This window comes from Urocampus carinirostris, chromosome 12, assembly GCF_059441175.1.
Source record: "Urocampus carinirostris isolate Australia breed hairy pipefish chromosome 12, RoL_Ucar_1.0, whole genome shotgun sequence".
In the NCBI taxonomy this organism is placed as follows: Eukaryota; Metazoa; Chordata; class Actinopteri; order Syngnathiformes; family Syngnathidae; genus Urocampus; species Urocampus carinirostris.
In genome coordinates, this window is record NC_142360.1 from 21,542,583 (window position 1) to 21,565,129 (window position 22,547).

The window sequence follows — 22,547 nt, forward strand, 5'->3', positions numbered from 1 at the left end:
AAATGTCCCACCGAAGATCTTAGCGCAGTTTTTAGCCTGTTCAGAAGCAAGCTAGCTGTAGGGAAAAATCCACCACAGTAACAGAGCCAAGCACAATTTAACCTGCCTTCGTGCAAGCGACTTGAGACTGAATTCAGCCAAGATAATAAACCTGTGAATATTTTGTTGGGCTGTACAGTGTACCGGGACAAATGTCCACACTTTTCTCACCTTTTTAACCACTGACCCATTTTCATGCCTGTGTTACTGTTTCTGAACAAAAACCTTCACATTTGTTGTCAATATGGCAACAAAGCCTATGAGATTGACACTTTATTTGCATCACTGACTTAGTTTTCAAAATATCGTGAAATGCAAGGTATTTTAGTTTTCCAGTTGACATTGTTATAGTGTCTGGTCTTGCGATGACACAATCCTGTTACCAATTCGATTTTGGTTAATCGTACAGCCTTAGTGCTCACATTGGACATCTTTAAATGTAAAGATTGAGATTACAAGCTTTCTCAATATATACTAGATGTGTTTATATCTTTACAAGTTACCGAGATATTCAATGTCAAGATGTGCCTGAGACCATTATGTTTTGACCACTTTTGTTTGGCGGGTTGGATAAAGTCGTATGTGGCCCATCCCTACTGTATACATTAGTACCTGCATATGGCTAAACGGTAGTCACAGCAGTTTGCAATCTCTTGTCCAGTTTGGCCCTGATCAGCTCCAGTTACTTGTGACCCTGTTCAGTACAAATGTCGCTTCTCGATTAAATAAACTGTCGCATTGCTCGATTGTAAATACAGTGCCTTGAAAAAGTAATAAGGGGCAGATTTCATTATGCACGACACATAATTGTGTAATGCTGAGATTGTCCCACATCAGTTGTGTATGCCTGAAGGTCATCCAATGTGATTATGGGTCTCTTGGTTGATTCTCTGATTAGTTTTCTCCTTGTTTAGCGGGACGGCCAGGTCCTGCTAGGTTTACAGTGGTTTTATGTTCCCTGCATTTTGATGTTATTGCTTGTACAGTGCTCCGAGAGATGTGAACTTTTCCACAACTTTATTCCGGACCTGCATGGTGTGTTCTTTGGTCTTCATAATTCTGTCTGTTTTCCAGTGTCTCCTTTCGCGGACCTTTAAGACCCATCTTATATTTTTGCAACGCCCATTTTTCAGTTTTGTTGTTGTAATAATATAATAGTCACTGTAACTGACTGGTTTGTATTGTTCGCAGGACTATGGCGGCAGAGCATGTCAAGCCCAACCTTAGCCCCTGTCAGGCAGCAGATCTCGTCAAGAAACATTATCAGCTGACTCCTCTTCAATTGCGTTGTCTGCCCAGCTACGATGACCAAAACTTCTTTGTTTCCACTGCCGAAGGTGGCGAGTACGTGCTGAAAATAATGAACTCGGATCACTCTCAGGACCCCACTCTGATAGAGCTACAGACATACGCCATGAGTTTTCTCCACAAAATCGGACTTCCTACCCAAACAGCCCTGAAAACGACAATGGGACAGACCATGTTTCTTGAAGGAATTGGTACGATTGACAATTTAAAGTTGATTTTAATCATAGTATTCTAAAGTAGGTAGGCATACAGGTTACTAAGTAGCTTTGAGTTAATGTAGTGTTTGAAGTAGCACAGTTCATCCAATGTTTCCGATATAATTTTGTGAGTCCCTGGTTGGTGGACAGTCTAGGGTGGTTTGGGCCATGCTCCAAGAGGAAGCTGACATGATTGTCCGCTATCTTTCTGCAATGGATTATTACACAGTAGGATACAGTAAAACAAAGGCAATGAGACACATTAAGAAAGGAGTAGGACAATAAGTATAATTTCATCTGAAAATTTAAAGAAAAACGGATCAAGATAATTTAATTATTGGATGACAACCACGGCAAACACTTCCGGTTCGCAGCAAAATCTGTCAGCGGAGTTCGCATCTCCGATTTAAGTCTGAATTTTAACATCTTGACTTAGTTTTGAGTGACCCGAAAAGACTCTTGGCCGGTTCTGATTGGTTCTGTCTCGAAGCGGACTTGCCAGGTTTGTTATCGTCGCTCTGCAGCAGGTGACGTACCTTTGAGTTTGTTAGCTATCAGTTAACAGCTGATTAAGATGTCAGTTGTCTGCGAATTCAGAGATTGTATGTGGGGCCGAAAAAAATCTTGATTGTGTCGGCGGAGGAGATGGATGACCTAAAAAAAGTCACTCGACTTTCTCTCTGAGGAAGTTTCTGCTTTGAGGACGCAGCAGAAAAACATCCTCGCATTTGTTGACGAGGTTAAGGCAGAAAAGGACAAGCGGCTCCAATACCTTGAAAGTCAGATCGTAGACCTTGAGCAATACACAAGAATGAATGATGCTGTCGTCACGGGAATACCATTTAAACCACGATTACATGCTGGGGCGGTGACGGCGGCAGCAGTCAGCGAGGGGGAACCCGGCTTTGACTGGGATGTTATGTCAACTGAGCAACAGGTGACTGCGGTTGAAGATTGTTACCCGCTACCCAGAAGAAACAGCCAGCGGTCATTCTGAGATTTTTAAACAGGAAGCACAAGGTTGCACTCCTCAAATAGGGCAAGATGCTCAAAGGAACTAACGTTTACATAAATAAACATCTCACAAAGGCCAAAGCAGACATTGCAAGGAAAGCATCTTATCTCCAGAGGATGAAAAAAAAATCAGAGTACATGGACTAAAAACTGCAAAATATTCATTATACTTAATGGAACACCTGAAGAGGCCAAGGTACTGATGGGAGAAGCATAGAGAAACCTGATAACTTGGAATAAGCATCATCATCAATTGAAAATAAACAGGGGTGGACTTTCAACTAAATTAAGGTGACAGCACAAACATGAACACAAACATAATGTTCAGGTATTAGAGGTAAGATCTTGGACCCGACGGGTATATTATTATTCATCGATCTCAGAAAAGTATTTGAAACACATAACCATAACATATTACTCAATAAAATGAATAAAATATGATATAAGGGGGATGGCATTAGAATGGGTAAATAATTATTTGAAAGGACAGAAACAGTTTGTAAGTAAGTAATGATTGTTCTGGATATTTGGACATTTCATGTGGTGTCCCCCAGGTGTAAATGTTGGGCCCCAAATTGTTTATACAGACGCTGCCCTACTTACGACTGAGACGATCGTTAGTAAGTTTAATTTGTTCCTAAGTTGCTTCAGTGCTATATTTTGGTTGTTTAAGCTTTATATACTTATGTTTAAGGCTTGTATAGGTAACCTGTATTGTTTTGTACTAAAAATTAAACATTACATAACATAATATGCTCTATAAAGATAAACAAAGTTAAGTTTGACTTACTTTTGGAAGATAAGCTTCAATAGTTAGGCCAATTCCTTCTCCGTGGTAGAAATTGGCTGAAAAAAGCGATCCAAACATTTTATCAACCGCAACAAGCTTTCTTATTTCACTTTCATTTCAAAAGAAACGGCTTGCCTATTTTTTACATCAACCATATTGAATGGATGCACAAAATAAACAATAAAAATGTCAAAATTCTTAGCGCGCTGGAGATACAGTACAGTATGTTAACACACGAAATAGGAAGAGAAAGCAGATTTCGTCTTCGGGGTGGATGCTGGGTGACCTCGAAAAAGGTGCACACAATACAAAATCTAACCTACAGCAATGTCCGGATATTTTTCGACATCCCGAGAAAAACGTTCGTATCTACGGTTTTACGAAAGTCGAATGGTCGTAAGTATGGGAGCGTATGTACTATATATAAATGATATGCGTGAATTAGCTAGGGGGTTAAAACGGGTCAATTTTACAGGTGACACTATTCAACAAGTGGGAACTGTTGAAAAAGAAAAAAATCTGGTTTGATTGGAACAAATGATCATTAAATGTGACCAAAACTAAGTGTTTTGGCCAAGGCACAGTGAACACGAAGGTATCATTAGAAATTGATGGGGTTGAAATTGAAAGGGCTGCATAATAATAAATTCCTTAGAGTTATGATAAGCTGAGTTGGAAACATTGAATTTTATTTTAGAATGGCACAGTAATGAGTCAGTGAGACCTAGTTGTATGTAGGTACTTATGTATGTATATCTGTATGAATATATATATAGTATGTGTAAGTATGCATAAAGAATTATATAAGTGTAAAAGTATGTATGTAGCCTGCTTATATTTATGTCGGTGTATATATGCACATGTGTATGTATGTATGTGTATATGTATGGGTATATATTTGTTTTGGAAAGAGGTGAGAGCTAATAAGCTATGCTCCCGCTCACTTCTGTCCGAAGATGTATTTTGTTTTCTCTACCTATGTTTTCTGCTTTATCTAGCTTCCTCATTTTTCTATTCCACCTGTTTTTGTTTTGAGAAATTGACAATAATCAGGAAGTCTTGCAGTACTTATAATGCATATTCAGAATAAACAACAACAACAATCGTGATCAAGAATATTTTCATTTTAGCACCCGTGCAAGTCTTATCTCCAGCTTTGTGACCTCCGCCAAACTTGGAGAAAATTTGACTTTAGACTTGCTTAAACCTAGTCCAAGCAGTGGCATACAGTATTTGATGATTATAAAAGGAGGAATACCCATTTGTGAATAGTGATAGCTGTAGATGAGTTTCTAAAGATCCCATATGGTGCATAGGGTTTTCTTGTGGTATAGATAAATTCATTGGTTATCTTTTGAAGTTAAGCATTTAACACGGAGGCAAGAGATAATAGCTCCTGACTCGGGTGAATTATGAACATAAGTATGTCAACATTGGGTTGGCCTTATATCAACTCTCGCACTTAATCAACTTTCAAGAAACAGAATCCAAAATCTACAAATACTAATTATTGTTTTGTTATATTTGACAGATTGTAGCAACGGTTTACAGAAGTACCTGGTGCGCTTGTTGACTTATTTGCCCGGAGTCCCCATTTCCGAGGTGCCTTTCTCGCCACAGCTACTTTATAAAGTCGGGCGGACTGCAGCCAAAATGGACGAAGCCCTCAATAAGGTTGAAAACATTGTATTGTTATGACCCGTGAGCAAAGTGAAAATTGTGATTAATGTTTTTGATTTGGATTGATTTGGAAGTTCATATATAATATATATATTATATTTATAGGGAAGGCAGATTGAAAATCGTTTTTTAATCTCTTACCAAAAAACTGTACTCAAGTAAGCAACTAACCAAGCATTTAAGGACTTAATCTGGGGTGTCTTAGGCAAACTACGGCCTGTGGGCCACATGGGTCCTGGGTCAGGCTTTTTCATTCGGCCCGAAAATGGTTAAAATATAATAACTATAAAACTTTATATAATGGGAATCGAGATACTTCTCATAAAAACGGGTTGTTTTTTGTGCCAATTGTCCCTTTCTGTGTCTACAACATAAATACTACTAAAATAATAAAAAAACTCAACTTAAAAACTGGGAAAAAATACCATCGAAATACTACTATGAAAATTCTACAGAAATACTCCTATGGAAATACTTCAAAAATTCAACGACAGTAATACTACCCAAATATTACCAAACATAGTACAAAAATTCTAATTTGGAAATACTACAAATGATTACAATGGAAATACTACTAAAACACTAATGTGGAAATACTACAAATAACTGCAATATAAATCCTACAAAAACACATGTGGAAATACCACAAATAACTGCAATAGAAATACTACAAAACACGACTGCATAAATACTACAAAAATACTTTCAATAATACTACAAAACTATATATCAACTTGAGTGCCTTAAACAAGGCACCTATGTATTATTAACTATGAGCGTTTTAAAGCCAACTTGATTAAAGGAATCTATTTAAATACAAATTTAAAGAAATATAACATGTAAGTGTATGCAAGCATATTTATTGATGAATGAAAAATTTGGATAGGTCCCCAAGATTAGCCGCATGGCCACATTTTGTAATCCTATGTGGCCCCGACTCCAACTAGTTGCCCAGCCCTGCTCTAAGGTGAAAACCATCATTTGGCTGATTGTTTTTAGATATAATCTGTATCTGGTTAATTGATTGGGCCCTATTTAAAAGTATTATGAATGTACTGTCTTTACCCCAGATGGAACATGCCCAACTTGGCGTACTGCACAGGGAAGGCTTCTTATGGAGTTTGTCAAGCATTCCTCTTTTGGAGAAATACATCAAAGTACTCGAAGGAGATCCTCTCCTGGAGGTTGTGACGTCTGTCCTCCATCACTACAAAACCGCTGTGGGACCCAAATACTCCAGCTTCCGCAAGAGTGAGTCTTTTTTTCATCTGGTGTATTGGTTTTGCAAAGGCAGAAATACTGTGAATGACAGATGACAGAGAGCACCTATTTCAAAGCCACAAGCTCAAATTTAAGAACGAAACTCAATTGGGTCTTTGTACAGGTTTCAAAACTACCACAGATTCTATGCCGCGGGCCTAGACAGCTACAAAAATAAAGTAATTCGCATCCGTCATTCCGACCATTCAAGATTGCGATTACCTAGACGAGCATATATTTACTACTGTGCCATAAGAAAGTGCAAATGAGTCTGCATCGTGTAAATTGCGAACACTAGATTTTTAGACAGTGCCAGGGCAACACAGACATGAATAGAATCATGTTTTTGTCATTGGTGGTTTCTGTGCCAACTTGCAATCGAATCAGAATGTAGTTATATAGCATTTTTGACCAAAATGCAACTCAAAGTTCCGTATATAAACATTAAATATACAATAAGCAAATCGCCACTCTCCACTCAACATAATGCAACCTCAAATACAGACACACACTTAAAAATCCTTGAATATTTTCAAGAATTGAAAAGTGGTCGGATTTTGGTGAAGTTCACTTGTCATCGTTCTTCGAGGATTAAAGGAGCGTTCAGGAACCTGATTTTGACGCAGATGACATGGAAAACAGAAGTTTAGTGTTTTTGACAGATAACTTCCACCACTGTTCAATTCAGGTGTAACAATTGAGGACTTGGATGTGTGAGTGAAAAAGTTTAAATATTCTGAGTCTGTTGGAAATATCGAATAAAACACTGTCAAACTTCCCGTTTTGCTCCTGTTATGTATTACATGAATAACGTTGACAAAAGCATGTACTCATTTCTCTCGAAGGGTGTCATGAATGTTTTGAGACGTCACCTTGGACTTTTGTATTTAGAGCCAGTAGCTCTCAACTGGTCTGCCCTAATGACAAGCTGCGACCCAAATCAAGAAAAAAATCCACTTCTCACAATTATTAAATGTAATCATTGTGCAGTCTGAAGCAGGGATGGAAAAATATGCTCATTTTTTTTTCAAACAAAAGAAAATGGCCCGCAAAACCAAAATGACTTTAAGTACCCTATTTACTAGTATATAAGCCTACATCACATATAAGCTTTAAAATAGCCAATTACTGGTAAACATGCTAGAAATACAACATTTTGAAACAATTAACTGAACTTTCAAGGAGTGCTTTTATGGCAGACACTATTTTCATATTTTGCAATTATAGATAGATACTTTATTCATCCCCATAGGGAAATTCACACTTCCAGCAGTATCCTTGTGTTGAAAAATAAAATAATAGAAATAGAATACAGAAATACCCAATATAACGTGTTGATAAAGAGTATTTAAATAGTGCTACCCAAAATACACACAGTAATAGAAATATGGTAATATGCAAATGTGGGGGTGGGGTTTAATGTGGGCTTTTACTCCCCCGGGTGGAGTTAAAGAGCCTCATGAGGAAGAAATGATCTCAGTCTGTCCGTGGAACAAGACTGTGACAGCAGTCTGTCGCTGAAGCTGCTCTTCTGTTTGCAGAAGATGCTGTGTAGTGGATGTGATGAATTGTCCATAATTGACTGCAGCTTTTTCAGCTACTGTTGTCAGGCTGTCCAGCTCTGTGCCTACAACAGAGCCCGCTTTCCTCACCAGTTTATTAAGACGAGAGGAATCCTTCTTCTTAGCGCTGCCTCTCCAACACGCTGCCGCATAGAAGAGGGCGCTTGCCACAGTGTCATAGAACATTTGCAGGAGCTTTTTGCAGGTGTTGAAGGACGCCAGCCTTTTGAGGAAGTCGGCTTTGTTCTTTCCTGCATAGAGCTTCTCTGTTGGCATTTCCTACTTTGACTCGATCATTGTTGTCACTGGTTTCCACTTTTCCTTCCCATAAACACAAAATTTCTTGTGACCCATGACTATGAGCAGAAATTGGTAATAAAACAAACAAAATTGCGATAATAGAGATGTGGTCCATCTCAAACAAATTGGGGAAGGGGAGATTGACTGAACAGGAAGAAGAGATTGAGCAGGGCATTATCGCTATCTACTCTGTAATTTTTTTCCGTGTCTTATCTGTGTGTTAAAGTTCAAGGATCCCTTCTCCACTGTTGACAGTCCCTGGCCTGTTCTTGGGTCGTGACAAAGTTGGCACCAGTCCATTACTAATTGGTGTCGGCCCAGTTCTTTTTCAGTCTTCCTCTCCTCCTGCCCCCTTGGACCTTGCCCTGGAGAATTATCTTGGGCAGTCCTGATGATCTTGTGATTGACCATGGCACTGGAATTTCCGTCTGCGCACAGTCAATGACAGTTCTTCGTAAGTTTCAACGTGCCCTCTGATAGTGTTACACACCGTTTTGTTTGTCACATGGGTTAAGTAGCTAATGCTTAAAAGTTTCCTATAGCATCGCATCTCCAAGGCTGATTTCCATTCCATACTGGGTTGATCCTTTTCCAGGCGATTGTTGACAGGTTTTAGCTCTCTGTGGTTGATGGTGATGTTTGTGGTGATACCTTAAGGATTGTGGGTCATTATTTTTGTTTTTTCTGTCATGTTTTTCATTTCATATTTAGTTGATTCTTTGTTCGGGTAATTGACCAGAGCTCTGAGTTCCTGTCAGTCTCCTGCCAATCAGACAATATCATCAGCAAAAGGGAGATTAGTGATGTTGTGTAAATATTGTGTAAATTATAACCTTTATTTTCTTTGTTTTCTTTTATCCTCACTGTTAAATGTGAGACTGGAGTGCCACGTCCAATTTCGTTGTCACAATATGTTTAACCCATTTTGTAACAATGAAAATATAGGTATATTCTATTCTATTCTATTGTGTCCCCCAATACTGACTTTACCTTCATGTTGCTCCTGAGCTTTGGACATGATCCTCTCCAGGTCGATGTTGAATAAAGTTGGAAAGAGAATGCAACCTTGTCTGATTGTGGTTGGTAACCACACTCCAATGGTAGCATTGATAAGTACCACACTGTTGGCATTTACATACAGTTGTTCAATGATCTGAACTAGTTTCTGGCCCATGTTGTACTTCCCCTTGGTGGCCCCTAATGCAACTTGCCATACTCTATCAAACGCCTTCTTGAATTAAATAAAACTTGATAGAGGTTGCTCTGGTGATAGAAGTATCATGCAAACATGCAATGTGTCGGTCGTAAAAATTCCGATATCCGCGTTTTTTAAAATGCAGCATTATGTTGGAGCTTTATGTACTGTCTGTCTCCAACACACTGTTGTCGTTGGAGTAACTTCGGGATGGGAACTGTCACATGTCCCAGTCCTAATCAGAGTTTCTTAGTTATCCTGACTGATTCTTTGTAATTGTGGATGTCTGATTAGTGTGAGATAGGTAAGGTCTTAAAAAGTCTTAAATATGAATGGAAAAGTACTGGGTAAAACCCTGTTCAAATGTAGCCAAAAAAGAGTTTTGAAGTCCAGAATTTACCACCTACCAGCGCATAAAAGTTCTTATGTCGTTTTTTCTTTTGTCTTTCCATAGGCCTCATTCACGGAGACTTCAACGATCTCAACGTGTTGGTGCAAGCAAATGGAAACCAAGGCCACGAAATTTCCGGCATCATCGATTTCGGCGACATGAACTTCGGTTGTTACGTTTATGAACTGGCTATCACCATTGCGTATATGATGCTGGAGCACCCCGACCCCATCCAAGTGGGCGGAGCCATCCTAGCCGGCTGGGAAAGCGTTCTACCGCTCAACCCGGCAGAGAGAGACTGCCTCTTTTGGTTGGTCCTGTCACGCCTTTGCCAGTCTTTGGTGATGGCTCGCCACTCGGTGACTTTGCAACCCGAAAATGAAGAGTATCTGATGATTTCATCCAAGAAAGGCATTCCGATTTTACACAATCTATTCAAGATGGGAAAAGAGCAGGTGGAGGGGGTATGGTTCCAAAATGCTGCCCAGTTCAGTAAAAAAAAGTGAAATACATTGCCTACCGCAAGTATTGCCCCCACCCCCAAGAACCTTTTGTCGTATTGCCACATTTCAGTCTTCAAACTTGAAGCTAAAAAACCTAAAATATATTCTAAGAACAAACAAACATGTTAGGTACAATTATGAAGTAGAACCAGATTAAATATTTATATTTATAACGAAAAAAAAAGAAAAATAGGTGTTACTCAGCCAATTAACTCTAGAAAAGCCCCGATGACTTCTGAATCACCCGATGTGGACCTAAATGACTAAAAATGCCACAGTGCACTGGTCGGTCATCAAGTCTCAGTTTGGATGCATGTGCTCTGTGATAGGGTCAGAGGTCTGTGAAAGGTGACACGGGAGAACAGATAGCATGAAGACAAAAAAACACCCGGCAGGTCAGGGATAAAGTTTTGTAAAATTTCAAAGCATAAATGGGACACAAGAAGATTTCGCATCATTTTCACATCTCCCAGAACACGCGAGCAATAATATAAAAATGGAGAAAGCATAAAACCACTGCAAACCTACAAATACCTGGCCCTCCTTCTAAAATACCGACCCAGCAAAGGACAAAACTTATCAGAGAAGCATCGGGTGACCTCCAGGCATACACAATTGAAGTGGGACTATCTATCCATAAGACAACTATCAGTTGTATTCTGCCCTTTCTAAAAAAGTGGCAAGGAGAACCTAATCAAATGTATTTGTATACAGGGTTGGGTAGGGTTACTTTAACTTGATTACTTTCAATTACTTTTGGATTACTCCAATACCAAATATGCAAATAAAAGAAACTAAATATGATTAAAATTATGACTCACAACACATGGTAAGCTTTCTCTCCTGGCTTTGATCTCTTTGATCTCCGGCAAAACTAACATAAAATGCGACAGAAACAAAATCAAAATAAATCCAAACAGCTTGCCAACATCATTTTTGCCGTTCCATGTATTCCGTTACTCCCCAAGCCTGCACAACATTTTGTAATTTGATTCATATTTAGTTTCTTTGGTCTTTTATTAGCATATTTGGTATTTGAGTAATCCAAAAGTAATTTAAAGTAATCAAGGTAAAGTAACCCAACCCAACCCTGTTTGTATAGCACTTTTCAGGCAATACCTTGCCATTGAAAGTACTGTAAAAACATTAAGTGTATAATAAGACTGTAAAATCCCCTGCTTTAGTCCCGCTGAACAGCCCGAAATATGTTATGGACACACACCATGGTTAAAACGCACACAAAAATAGTAATCGAAATGAAATGATTATAACAAGGCACATACTAATCATGTGAGGAAAGGGACCTGGGGGAAAGTTATCTACACAGATAAGGGATAGCGGCAGATGGCCGGATTGCAGCCCTTAAACCACACACTACCAATGTAGGCCCTCAAAATGAGAAAACACTAAAAAATATAAATAGAAACAACTGCTAAACAAAAAATAAAAATGTGAAGTAAAATATGATATGATGAAAACTAAATAAAAATGATAAATTAAAAGCCATAATGAAAAAGTATGTCTTGAGTCGCCTCTTTTTAATATCAAGGGTCCCCACAGACCATTCCATAGGTGAGGACCACAGGGGCTGAATAGAAAGCCCCTCCTGAAATAATTCTATAAAAAAGGCCCGTTTGGTGTTTGCAGGAAGCCACATGGGAGACACAAATAACATGCGGAACAAGGTGCTCTGGTCTGATGAGACCGAAATTGAACTATTTGGGCTAATCGCAAAGCATTATGGTCGGCGCAAGAGTAAAATGCATATCACCCTGAAAATACTATCTCTACTGTCATATGTGGTGGCAACTCCATACGCTGCGGTTGCTTTTCTTCAGCAGGGACTGATGGGAAGTTGAGAGAAAGATGAATGGAACCAAATAGAGGGCAATTCTGACAGATAATCTGTTTGAGTCTGCAAGAGACCTGAGAATAGGGCGCATGTTCACCTTACATGACAATAAACCTAAACAGTAAAATCTACAATAGAATGGGTTTTAAATCTAACGATATAAGATGCTAGAAGGTCCAGACCTCAATCTTAGAGTATTTGCGGTCAGATCTGAAAAATGCTGTGCACAAATGATCATCAAACCTTAAAAAGTGGGGTTCGTCCTTTGAAGTATCTTGAAAGTGAAATATTTTTTCTATGAAATATGCGTTAACAATACCGAACTGAAGGGGTGTCCAAACCTTCGATTTAAAGTTAAGTCAATGTTTTTTTCTGTTTTTTTTGTCAACTGAAAGAGCGAGAGAGAGAACTGGAAAAGGAAAGCTGTTCTTATTTTAAATGAGTACAGACGCTGCCTGACTTACGAACGAGTAAGGTTCCAGATGATTGTTCGTAAGTTGATTTAGTGCTATATTTTCTGTTTAAGGTTTTATATAAGTATGTTTAAGGCTTCTGTAAGTAACTTGTATTGTTTTTTACTAAAAACTAAACATTTAACCTGGTGAAACATTTTATGCAATGAGATTAGACATGGCACTCCAGGGTAAGACGTGGAAAAAAAAACTTTAAAGACAGGATAAAAGATATATTGGCCACTCTCTAAGTGCTACGTGAATAGCTTTGCCAAGTTGGAATGAAAACAAGACTGCATTGTAACAATAGTGCAATGTATAGTAGTGCAATAACAAAGAAAATTCAAAATAAGTCACAAGGTATACAATTTTTTGTTTAGTATGGAATGGTCTTAGCGTGTTTGTCCTTTTTGAGGGGCCTGTAACATCTACCAAAGGGAAACCGCTTCAGATAAATTGTGGTGAGAATATTGAGTATAGCTGCTACAGGTACCCTCAAAACCTTGTTAAAGGCTGGGCAAAATAATTAGAAGAAAAATGCTGCAGTTTGGTCACTTTGAGTCTTCGTAGATTCCAGTCTCCCTTGGCGTTTTCAGCACTTGTTTTTGGCCGGACTACACAATTCAGTGATATCTAGTGATCGAATATGACACAGTGTCCCTTTAAAGAAAAGTTTTTTTTGGTTGTGAAATCTAAACATTGAGTGTGTTTTGCAAGTGGGTTCATCTGGCTCTTGATGTTGCTGAAGGTACATCTCTTCTCTGCCTTATCTTTCTCTTCTCACATGCTTTGTCTTTATTCCCCTCGCTTTTGTAATCCACCAATCCTGGAAATAAATGGCAAGTCTGGTTAATATACCAACCCCACTCAAAAGTGCCATTAATCCCCTTGGCATTTGGACATTGTGGTTGCTCTCCTTCATACTCCACCTATTGGAAATACAGCAGAGAACTATAGTTTCGCACAGTCCAAAACACTTTTAGCCAGGATTTTTAATTTCATCTGTTGCAAGTTTGTACATTTGCATTTGTTTCCTTCTCAAACAAAAAAATAACAATGAGGAGAGAAGGTCAACGAAATCAATAACAGAAAAACCCGTTCCTGCACGTAAACAAAAGCCTAATGCTAAGCCACTGCTTTTTGATTTTTTTTCCCTGAGCCGAATGTTGATTTCCGATGCCATTTAAATCAGCCGACTCTGGGCAGACCTAAAGGACCTGTTGAACCACCTGATGTGTCTGTAAGTGAGAGAAAAAAAGAAAGATGAATTGAGAAGAGGAAAAGACACAGAGAAAAAGAAAGAAGAATTAGAGAGACTGAGAAAGAACCAAAAATAGAGTGAGAGAGGGAAAGAGAAAAAATAGAAAGGGTGAGAGAAACAGCTAAAGAAAGAAAGAGAGAGAGAAAACTTAAGGTAATTGAAAAAAAGAGAAGCAGAGAGGGAGGGTGAGGAAAAGAGAAGAAATAGAGAGAAAGAGAAAGGAAAAGTAAAGGGAAAAAATTGTGAGGGTGGGAGATAGAAGAAATAGAGAGACATAGGAGAGAAGAAATGGAGAGAGCGAGAGATGAAAGAGAGGAATAAATACAGCTCCAGTAGCTTTGTGAGTGGTGCCTGGCTTTGGCAGCATCCCGTGGACATTTTTGAAACTCCGAGTCATTCTTCTCTTGTGCTTCTTTCAGCGTATTCTTGCAGGCTAAATAAAAACCCTGATCTGGCCCATGGACCGTATGTTTGACTCTTTGAAAAACACAAAAAGGGGTACTTTTTCTTGTTTGATATATTTAAATGGTAGTTTGGATAATTTCTTAGATATGTATTGTATTTAAAAAATTGACCTAACATAACTGTACATTTCAAGCACTTGAACAATTTTAAACAACCTTACACCCTCTGCACTAGGCATCTTTTGTTTGAATTTGGTTTAAGGCTTGTCCTATCCAAACATCTCTAATAGATAGATAGATAGATAGATAGATAGATACTTTATTCATCCCCTAAGGGAAATTCACATTTCCAGCAGTATCCCTGAGCTGAGAACAATACAATAATAAAGCCAAAAGAATACAATATACAAATACCCAGTGTGACGTGCAAATGCCCACTTTAGCATGTTATATAGAGTAACCAAATAGTGCTACACAGAACACATAATGCAGTAAGATTCAGTAATATCCAATGTAGGTGGTGTGGTTTAATGTGGGCCTTTACTCTGCCGGGTGGAGTTAAAGAGCCTCATGGCATGAGGAAGAAAAGATCTCTTCAGTCTGTCCGTAGTACAAGACAGTGACAGCAGTCTGTCACTGAAACTGCTCTTCTGTCCGGAGATAATGCTGTGAAGCGGATGCGATGGATTGTCCATGATTGACCTCAGCTTTTTCAGTGCCTGTCTCTCAGCTACTGTTGTTAGGCTGTCCAGCTCTTTGCCCACAACAGAGCTCGCTTTCCTAGCCAGTTTATTGAGACGAGAGGCATCCTTCTTCTTGACGCTGCCTCCCCAACACGCTGCCGCATAGAAGAGGGCGCTTGCCACTACTGTCTCATAGAATATTTTCAGGAGCTTTTTGCAGATGTTGAAGGAGGCCAGCCTTCTGAGGAAGTAAAGTCGGCTTTGCCCTTTCCTACATAGAGCTTCTGTGTTGGCAGTCCAGTCCAGTTTGTTGTCCAGCTGCACACCCAGGTATTTGTAGGTCTGGACAAATTCTACACATTCTCCCTTGATGGTTACAGGAACCGGATGAGTTCTGGTTCTCCTGAAGTCCACCACCATCTCTCTGGTCTTGGTGGTGTTTAGGTGCAGGTGGTTTGCGTCGCTCCATCGGACAAAGTCCTGAATCAATTTCCTGTACTCCTCCTCCTGCCCGTTTCTGATACATCCCACGATCGCAGTGTCATCTGCAAACTTTTGCACATGGCAGGACTCAGAGTTGTACTTAAAGTCCGATGTATATAGAATGAATAGGAACGGAGAGAGAACGGTCCCCTGCGGAGATCCTGTGCTGCTAACCACGGTGTCCGATGTACAGCCCCCCTGTTTCACATACTGCGGTCTGCCTGTCAGGTAGTCAGTAATCCATTCTACAAGGTGTGAGCTAACTCCCATCTCTGTCAATAATTGTGCATCTTGAAGGATTTTATATTGTATCTATTTGCCTATAAGGGATTTTTTTAGAAGAAGAAGAATCAAATCAAATACAAATTACATTTAAATACAAAAGATATTCACTGGCTGAGCTGTGGGGCGAGGCCATTGTAGCCTAGACAAGAATGATGTTTACAGAAAAACAACAAGAACGGGGACAAGGGCTGACGCGGGAAAAGGCTGATAAGCTTTGTTGGTATGAGTCCTTTAGACATGGCGGCGCCTTTAGGTGAGGAGGTGCTGATGCTGACACCTGACCCGCCCCAAGAAGGGAATCGGAAGGAGAGACGAGAGATAGGAGAGCATATCGGAGATCGTGAGAGGGAGGCTCGACGAAGACTAATTAGACTAATTCGACAATAATTCGGCTAACTTTGATGGAATTCACTTAGTTAAATACTTTAAGAAAATAAATCTGCCACCGTGTGAAAATCCTGGCTATGTTCATTTTCCCATTAAGAAACGAGCATGCATTGTTAGGAGAATAAAGTTTGTGTTTGGTTAATGGAGTCAAATAACTAATTCGAAAAATTTGGTAAACGCTAAATTTATAAAATATTTTTTTCCCTAAGAGTCTCTATCCCATATAATGTGTTCCAAATTTAGTGCAAAAATAGTTGCTGTTTTTGTCTATTGTTTTTAAAACACAAGGTGTTCCAAAAGTACATTGTCTCCCTAATTATGAATGGAAATAAGGTATACATTGCGCCATTTTTAAGCTAAATACACGTTTTTTTTGTCAGGCTATTTCTTTCTCCCACCTTAATCCTGACCAACCGGTGTCGGCTCTCATTCAGATTCAGATATACTTTATTGTCATTCTTGTACACATGTATGCAGAATGAAATGTCGATACATCTGACCCACACAGTTTCTTTGAATGTACAGATATAAATAAAATGTTGTATTGAGTTGGAGTATTGAAGTACTAATAATATACTAGATAGTTCAATAGATAGTAATAAAAAGATAATTCAAACACATGCGAGTGTGTACGATAAATTATCTGACAATAGTTCTACCCAACTTTTTTGTCACAACACCTGACGTGACCAAATTCCTCGATTAAAGCATTTTTACAATGTTTATATCAATGACAATAAAGACAGTTCTAACTGACAACGGTCGAAAGAAAATTTACAAGTCAAAACACACTCAGTAATGACAAAACGATAGACACCTGGACAATCAAGGCCGAGACAGCTGATTGGTTACTCAAGGGAGAGGAATACCAAAACACAGGTGGACATAATAATACTTGACGAGACAGAAGATGTCAACAAAGACACGGGGAAACAAAAAATTTAACTAAATGCGACTGGTCATGACACCGCCACACTCTTCTGTGATAAGAAAAATTCAAGAAAATTGTTAGTAGCTGAGGTCAAGTCGTGTTTATTTGTAAAGCCCTTAATCACAAGGAGTCTCAAAGGGCTGCACAGAGCACAGATTATTGCAAAACAGACTATTATTACACCATCCCCTGAGCTAAAACCTACATGAGGGCAAGGAAAACCTCAAAAACCTCAACATGAGGAAAATGAAGAAACCTTGAAAAGGGACCACACATGAGGTAATCCCCCTTCCAGGATGACCAGGCTGCAATTGAAGTTGAAATAACAAATATTCAGGGTTGGGTAGGGTTACTTTAACTTGATTACTTTCGATTACTTTTGGATTACTCTAATACCAAATATGCTAATAAAAGACAAAAGAAACTAAATATGAATAAAATTACTAAATTTTGTGCAGGATTGGGGAGTAACAGAATACATGGAACGGCAAAAATGATGTTGGCAAGCTGTTTGGATTTATTCTCATTTTGTTTCTGTCACATTTTATGTTAGTTTTGCCGGAGATCAAAGAGATCAAAGCCAGGAGAGAAAGCTTACCACGTGTTGTGAGTCATAATTTTATTCATATTTCGTTTCTTTTGTCTTTTACTAGCATATTTGGGATTTGAGTAATCCAAAAGTAATTGAAAGTAATCAAGTTAAAGTAACCCTACCCAACCCTGCAAATATTACACAGACAATGCCGACATAAAATATAGGTCATTCATAAGCTATGGAATAGAAGTGTACTTTAAGCCTAGATTCAAACAGAACCATCCCTTTAAACTTTTACATTTTACAGTTGGGGCAGCATGTTTTAGACCCATGCCCTAGGCTGTCCACCCTCAGCTGTCTCACAAAACGCTATGCGAAACAATGCTCACTATGATTAGTATTTACAAAAAAATAGCCAAGAAAAGGCACTCAAAATTGTGATACTGATCTGAAAAATCTCACTTAGGTTTTTTTTCCAAAATCGTGCAGCCCTCATCTGAATGATATTAGAACCATGTCAAAGCAAATGGATGCTTGAAGCCAACAATTAACCTTGTTGTTATCATTATTATTACCATATCTGTTAACTGTGATTATCACTACTATTGTGGTTATTGGTGTCTGAATGATATTTAGTGATTAGTAGCATTAGAGGTAATAGATGTGTAAAATAATACCAAATTAATCATTAGAACAACTATGATGATGATGATGATTAATAATACAACTGTTATGTGACTTATTGTTATTATTATTGTTATTATTATAATAATCGTTATTCAAATAATATAAGTGAGCAGAAGACTAATACAGTAAATAGATGAGTCAAGCTAACTGAAAGCAATAAACAATTGTTAGGAATTTAATATATTGTACCGTTTAACAAATATTTCGAACTAGTTATCTGACTCCATTAACCAAACACAACCTTCATTCACCTAACAATGCGTGCTCATTTCTGATGGACAAGAGAGCGGCATTTCCACACTGGGACAGATTTAATTTCTTTAATAATTTAACTAAGTGAACTCCATCGAATTAGCTGAATTAGTGTCGCTTGAGTCTCCGTCAAGCCTCCGCTCTCGATTCTCCCTATTGTCTGAAGTTCTTCCCTCGACCCACGTCCCTCCGCCAGCTGGTGTGCCGGCTCCTCCCATGAGCGTGCCAGGAAAGCCCCCTCGCCTCGATGTCTGGACCCCGAGCGTCTCTGCGTCACTAGGGCCCCTCTTGCGTCGGGAGGTGCTGATTATCTTATCAGCCCTTGTGTGTTCCTGTTGTTTTTGTAAACATCATTCTTCACAAGGTTGCATTGACCTGGCCCCACAGCTCAGCCAGTAAATATAGAATGGAATAGAATATACCTTTATTGTCATTGTTACAACATGGGATATATTGTGACAACAAAATTGGACGTGGCACTCCAGTTCCACATTTTACAGTGAGGATATAAGGAAAACAAAAAGATAAAGGAACAAAGAAGATGTTTGTGCTGTCCTTGTTGTATAGGCTTTGTTTTACTCCGGAGGGGGGGGTTGGGGGTTGGGGGTATGAAGGGGTGAGGCACAGACAGAGATGGGCGGATCCAACTAGATGTTTGATCTTACTGTATAAACAGTCCAGTATTGAATGGATTTGGAAAGTACAAAATATCTTTTGCATTTAAAAGTAATTTGTATTTGATCATACAAAATCCTTTATAGTCAAATGTATAAAATCCTTCACAATACATTATCAATGAAAACCTATTTTATGTGACTGGTTAAAAGTTGAAGACAAGCTGGCATTGGTCATACAAAAACACATTTTATTTCTGCAGCTAGTTAGTTTCTTTAAAGATATTTGTGGATTTTAAAATAAATAAGAAATTAGAGACCTGGTTCCACAAATTTTAAATGGCTAGACATACAGAGAGATGCTGAACGTCTCAGCGTAAAGAGAGAGCTAAACAAGCTAGCTAGCGAGGAAACTTTGGAAAGTTGGTCCATGATTTTAAAATAGACTTTTATCAATTGCTCCCACTAAATTTATTTTAAGATTTTTCATATCTTTTGAAAATACTACATAAATGATCATGATTGAATGTTTATTTTTCTTATCATAACTTCTTTATTTCAGGCATATATAGCTTCTTCGAAGTCATAATCAACTTCTTTAACAATTCATGTATTATGTTGTAATTTTTTGACTCCTCCATACGGTTGTGATTACGAAGCTTCCTATCATTTCAGACGTTTTATTTTGTAACCAGGAAATTAGCTCATCATATCAGTTGTTGTCAGAAAAGGTTTGACCAAACACTTGCCTTTGCAGCGGAAAAAGCCAATCTCGTTGTTTTGTTTGTTAAGTAACTGTCAATTATTTTGACTGCACACTTGTGAATCAAACAGCTTCGTTCTTTCCCTGATTTCGACCTTCATTGTTTTTAGTCTTAAGTAACTTATTTTATTCAATTGCTATTGTAAGACTTCTCCATTTTTTAAGTTGTGTTTTTTTTTTGTAGACAGACGAGGCTTGGACTCGTCATATCAGTTCCTGTTAAAAATCCTTTAACCGAAGACGCCTGTTTCCAGTGAAACATTCTTCTTTGTTTCGTTTTCTAAAGAATTGGTTCTTGGGATCGCCCTCCCAGAATTAAACCATTCACCATTTTTATAGCGTATTTGTGAATCCTTCGCAATAAAAAAAGCAGTGTTAGTTGGACCAGATGTTTACTGAATTAGTGAAAAAGGTTTATGTTTTAAGTGTTAAATTAACACTTTTACTCAGTACACTTATATAAAACAGTGCCAAACTAACACTTAGAGTAAACTACGTTAGAAATTTCACTGGTTGCTTTACTGAGTACAAGCCATTGACTTCCAGCTTGGCGCATATCTTCAACAAATCCCTCAAAACTGGACAAGTACCGAACGATATGAAGAACGCTCGCGTCACCGCAGTCTTCAAGAAAGGAACTAAGAACAACCCAGAGAACTACCGACCCATCTACATTCTGCTGGTACTATCCAAATTCCTTGAACAAATTGCTCACCTCCAGGTTCCAAAATACCTGACAGAAACAACCTGATCAGCGAAGCACAGTCCGGATTTAGAACAGGTCACTCGACCGAAACAAGTCTACTGCGCCTCACTGAGCATGTCTACGACCACCTTGACTCCGGCCAAACTGGGTATGATTGCACTTGATCTCAAGAAAGCGTTCGACACAGTCAACCATGAAATCATCACGAGGAAACTGGAAAACTATGATATACAGCAAATAGACCGTTCAGGGACTACATGCAAAACCGCCGACAATTCGCACAAATAAACGGACATATTTCGGATCATAAAATGAAAAAAACGGTGTACCACAAGGGTCCATACTAGGACCCTTGCTCTTCATTTTATACGTAAACGACCTACCAGACTGCCTGAACTCCTCCCACGCCAACATGTACCCCGACGATACCGCAGTGTATGTCGGCGTAAAAACGATCAAGGATGTAAAGCAAAAACTTCAAACTGATTTACTAAATGTCTACGACTGGCTGAATGCAAGCAAACTCAGCCTCAACGCAGCCAAAACTGTATCGATGGTGATATGTAGCCACCAGAAAAGAAGATCATTCCAAAGTGACAATCTTGACCTGGTAGTATGTAACTGTGCCATTGAACAGACTAAAACTACCCCATACCTAGGAGTAGAACTGGACAATCAACTAGACTTCAAACAGCACATTAATAAACAAATATCAAAAATAAACCGCTCAATTGGAGCCCTTAAACGGGCCTCAAAGTTCATATCACAGGGCACTCGGAAAATGTTGTTTAATACTGTAGTTCTGCCACACTTCGATTATTGCTCCACTGTCTGGAGCTGTCAGTCAAAAGACATTATGAAGAGACTACAACAAGCACAAAATCGTGCCATGAGGATTATACTTGGTACTGACCCCCGTTGTCACGTTTAACCCATGCTTTTAGAGTTAAAGTTTTTAAGTGTAAACAAAAGAGTTCATCTAAACATGTGTATGTGGAAGATAACACATGGTCTAGCGCCTAGTCATCTGATCGATCTGTTGCCCCCTCTGTTCCAACCAAACTCTGAAGATCTGTACAACTTGCTCTATGACGAAACTCGATGTAAATCCTGGCGTCTCTCGCTCTCGATCATTCCGAAGCAGACGCTTATTTGAGACAAGTATGGAATAATCTAAGTTCAGAACTGCAAATGATTGACAATGTCCATACATTCATATATGCGGTCCGGATAACATATATTAAATTCTGTACCAGCATTGATATTGTAACTTGTATTCCTGTCGGCACAAAAATCATGTCACAATCCTGAAAAGCTCTAAATTTCCAATATCTAGTGTTTTATTTTCTCCCGTTATCTTTTGTATTTAATTTATTTGGTTATGTTTTAAATCAGGGGTGTCAAACTCATTTTAACTCTGGGGCCTCACGATGGAACAAACATTCACTCGGGGGCCGGACTAATAGATTAGAGACAAAGAAAAAACAGAGAAAGAAAATAGAGAAAGAGAGGGGAGAGAGAGAGAGAGAAACAAAAAAGATAAAAAGAGAAATGGTGAGGGAGGGGGAACAAAATCCAAAGAAAAATGGAAAGAGAGAAGGAGAGAAAAGAGACGGAGAAAGCAAGAGAGAAAGAGAGAAAAGAAGGAGAAAAGGAAAAGCGAGCAAAAGAAGGTAAGAAAACAGAGAGAAAGAGTCAAAGAGGAACAAATAAAGAGAAAAAGAGAGAGTGAAAGAAAGAAAGATGGAGAGAGAGAGAAAAAAGGAGGAAGAGAGAGAAAAAGGTAAAGAGAGAGAAATACAAGTACAGCTTTGGCAACATCAAGTGGACATATTTTTTTTTTCTCTTGCGCTTCTCTGAGCGTTGGCCGGATTCAATCCCTTAGCGGGCCTGATCCGGCCCGCGGGCCGCCTGTTTGACACCCCTGTTTTAAATGGACCCATGAGAATCTCATTGTAAGAATGTGAATACCAATAAACTGAAGCTCATTTGTGCCCGCAATATTCTGTTACA

The 22,547-nt window shown here is 38.8% G+C and overlaps 1 protein-coding gene across 3 annotated transcripts in view; it reads left to right on the forward strand.

Moving 5' to 3' along the window:
* Positions 1-12,203, forward strand: part of hykk.2 (hydroxylysine kinase, tandem duplicate 2) — an 82,088-nt gene extending 69,885 nt beyond the window's left edge. For all 3 annotated transcript variants that reach the window (XM_088349592.1, XM_088349593.1, XM_088349594.1), the window contains exons 2-5: positions 1,231-1,538; positions 4,880-5,022; positions 6,099-6,279; positions 9,800-12,203. In XM_088349592.1, coding sequence (XP_088205718.1) covers positions 1,231-1,538; positions 4,880-5,022; positions 6,099-6,279; positions 9,800-10,242 — 1,075 coding nt within the window. In that variant the 3' untranslated portion in view covers positions 10,243-12,203. The remainder of the gene's footprint in view (positions 1-1,230; positions 1,539-4,879; positions 5,023-6,098; positions 6,280-9,799) is intronic.
* Positions 12,204-22,547: the final 10,344 nt, after the last annotated feature.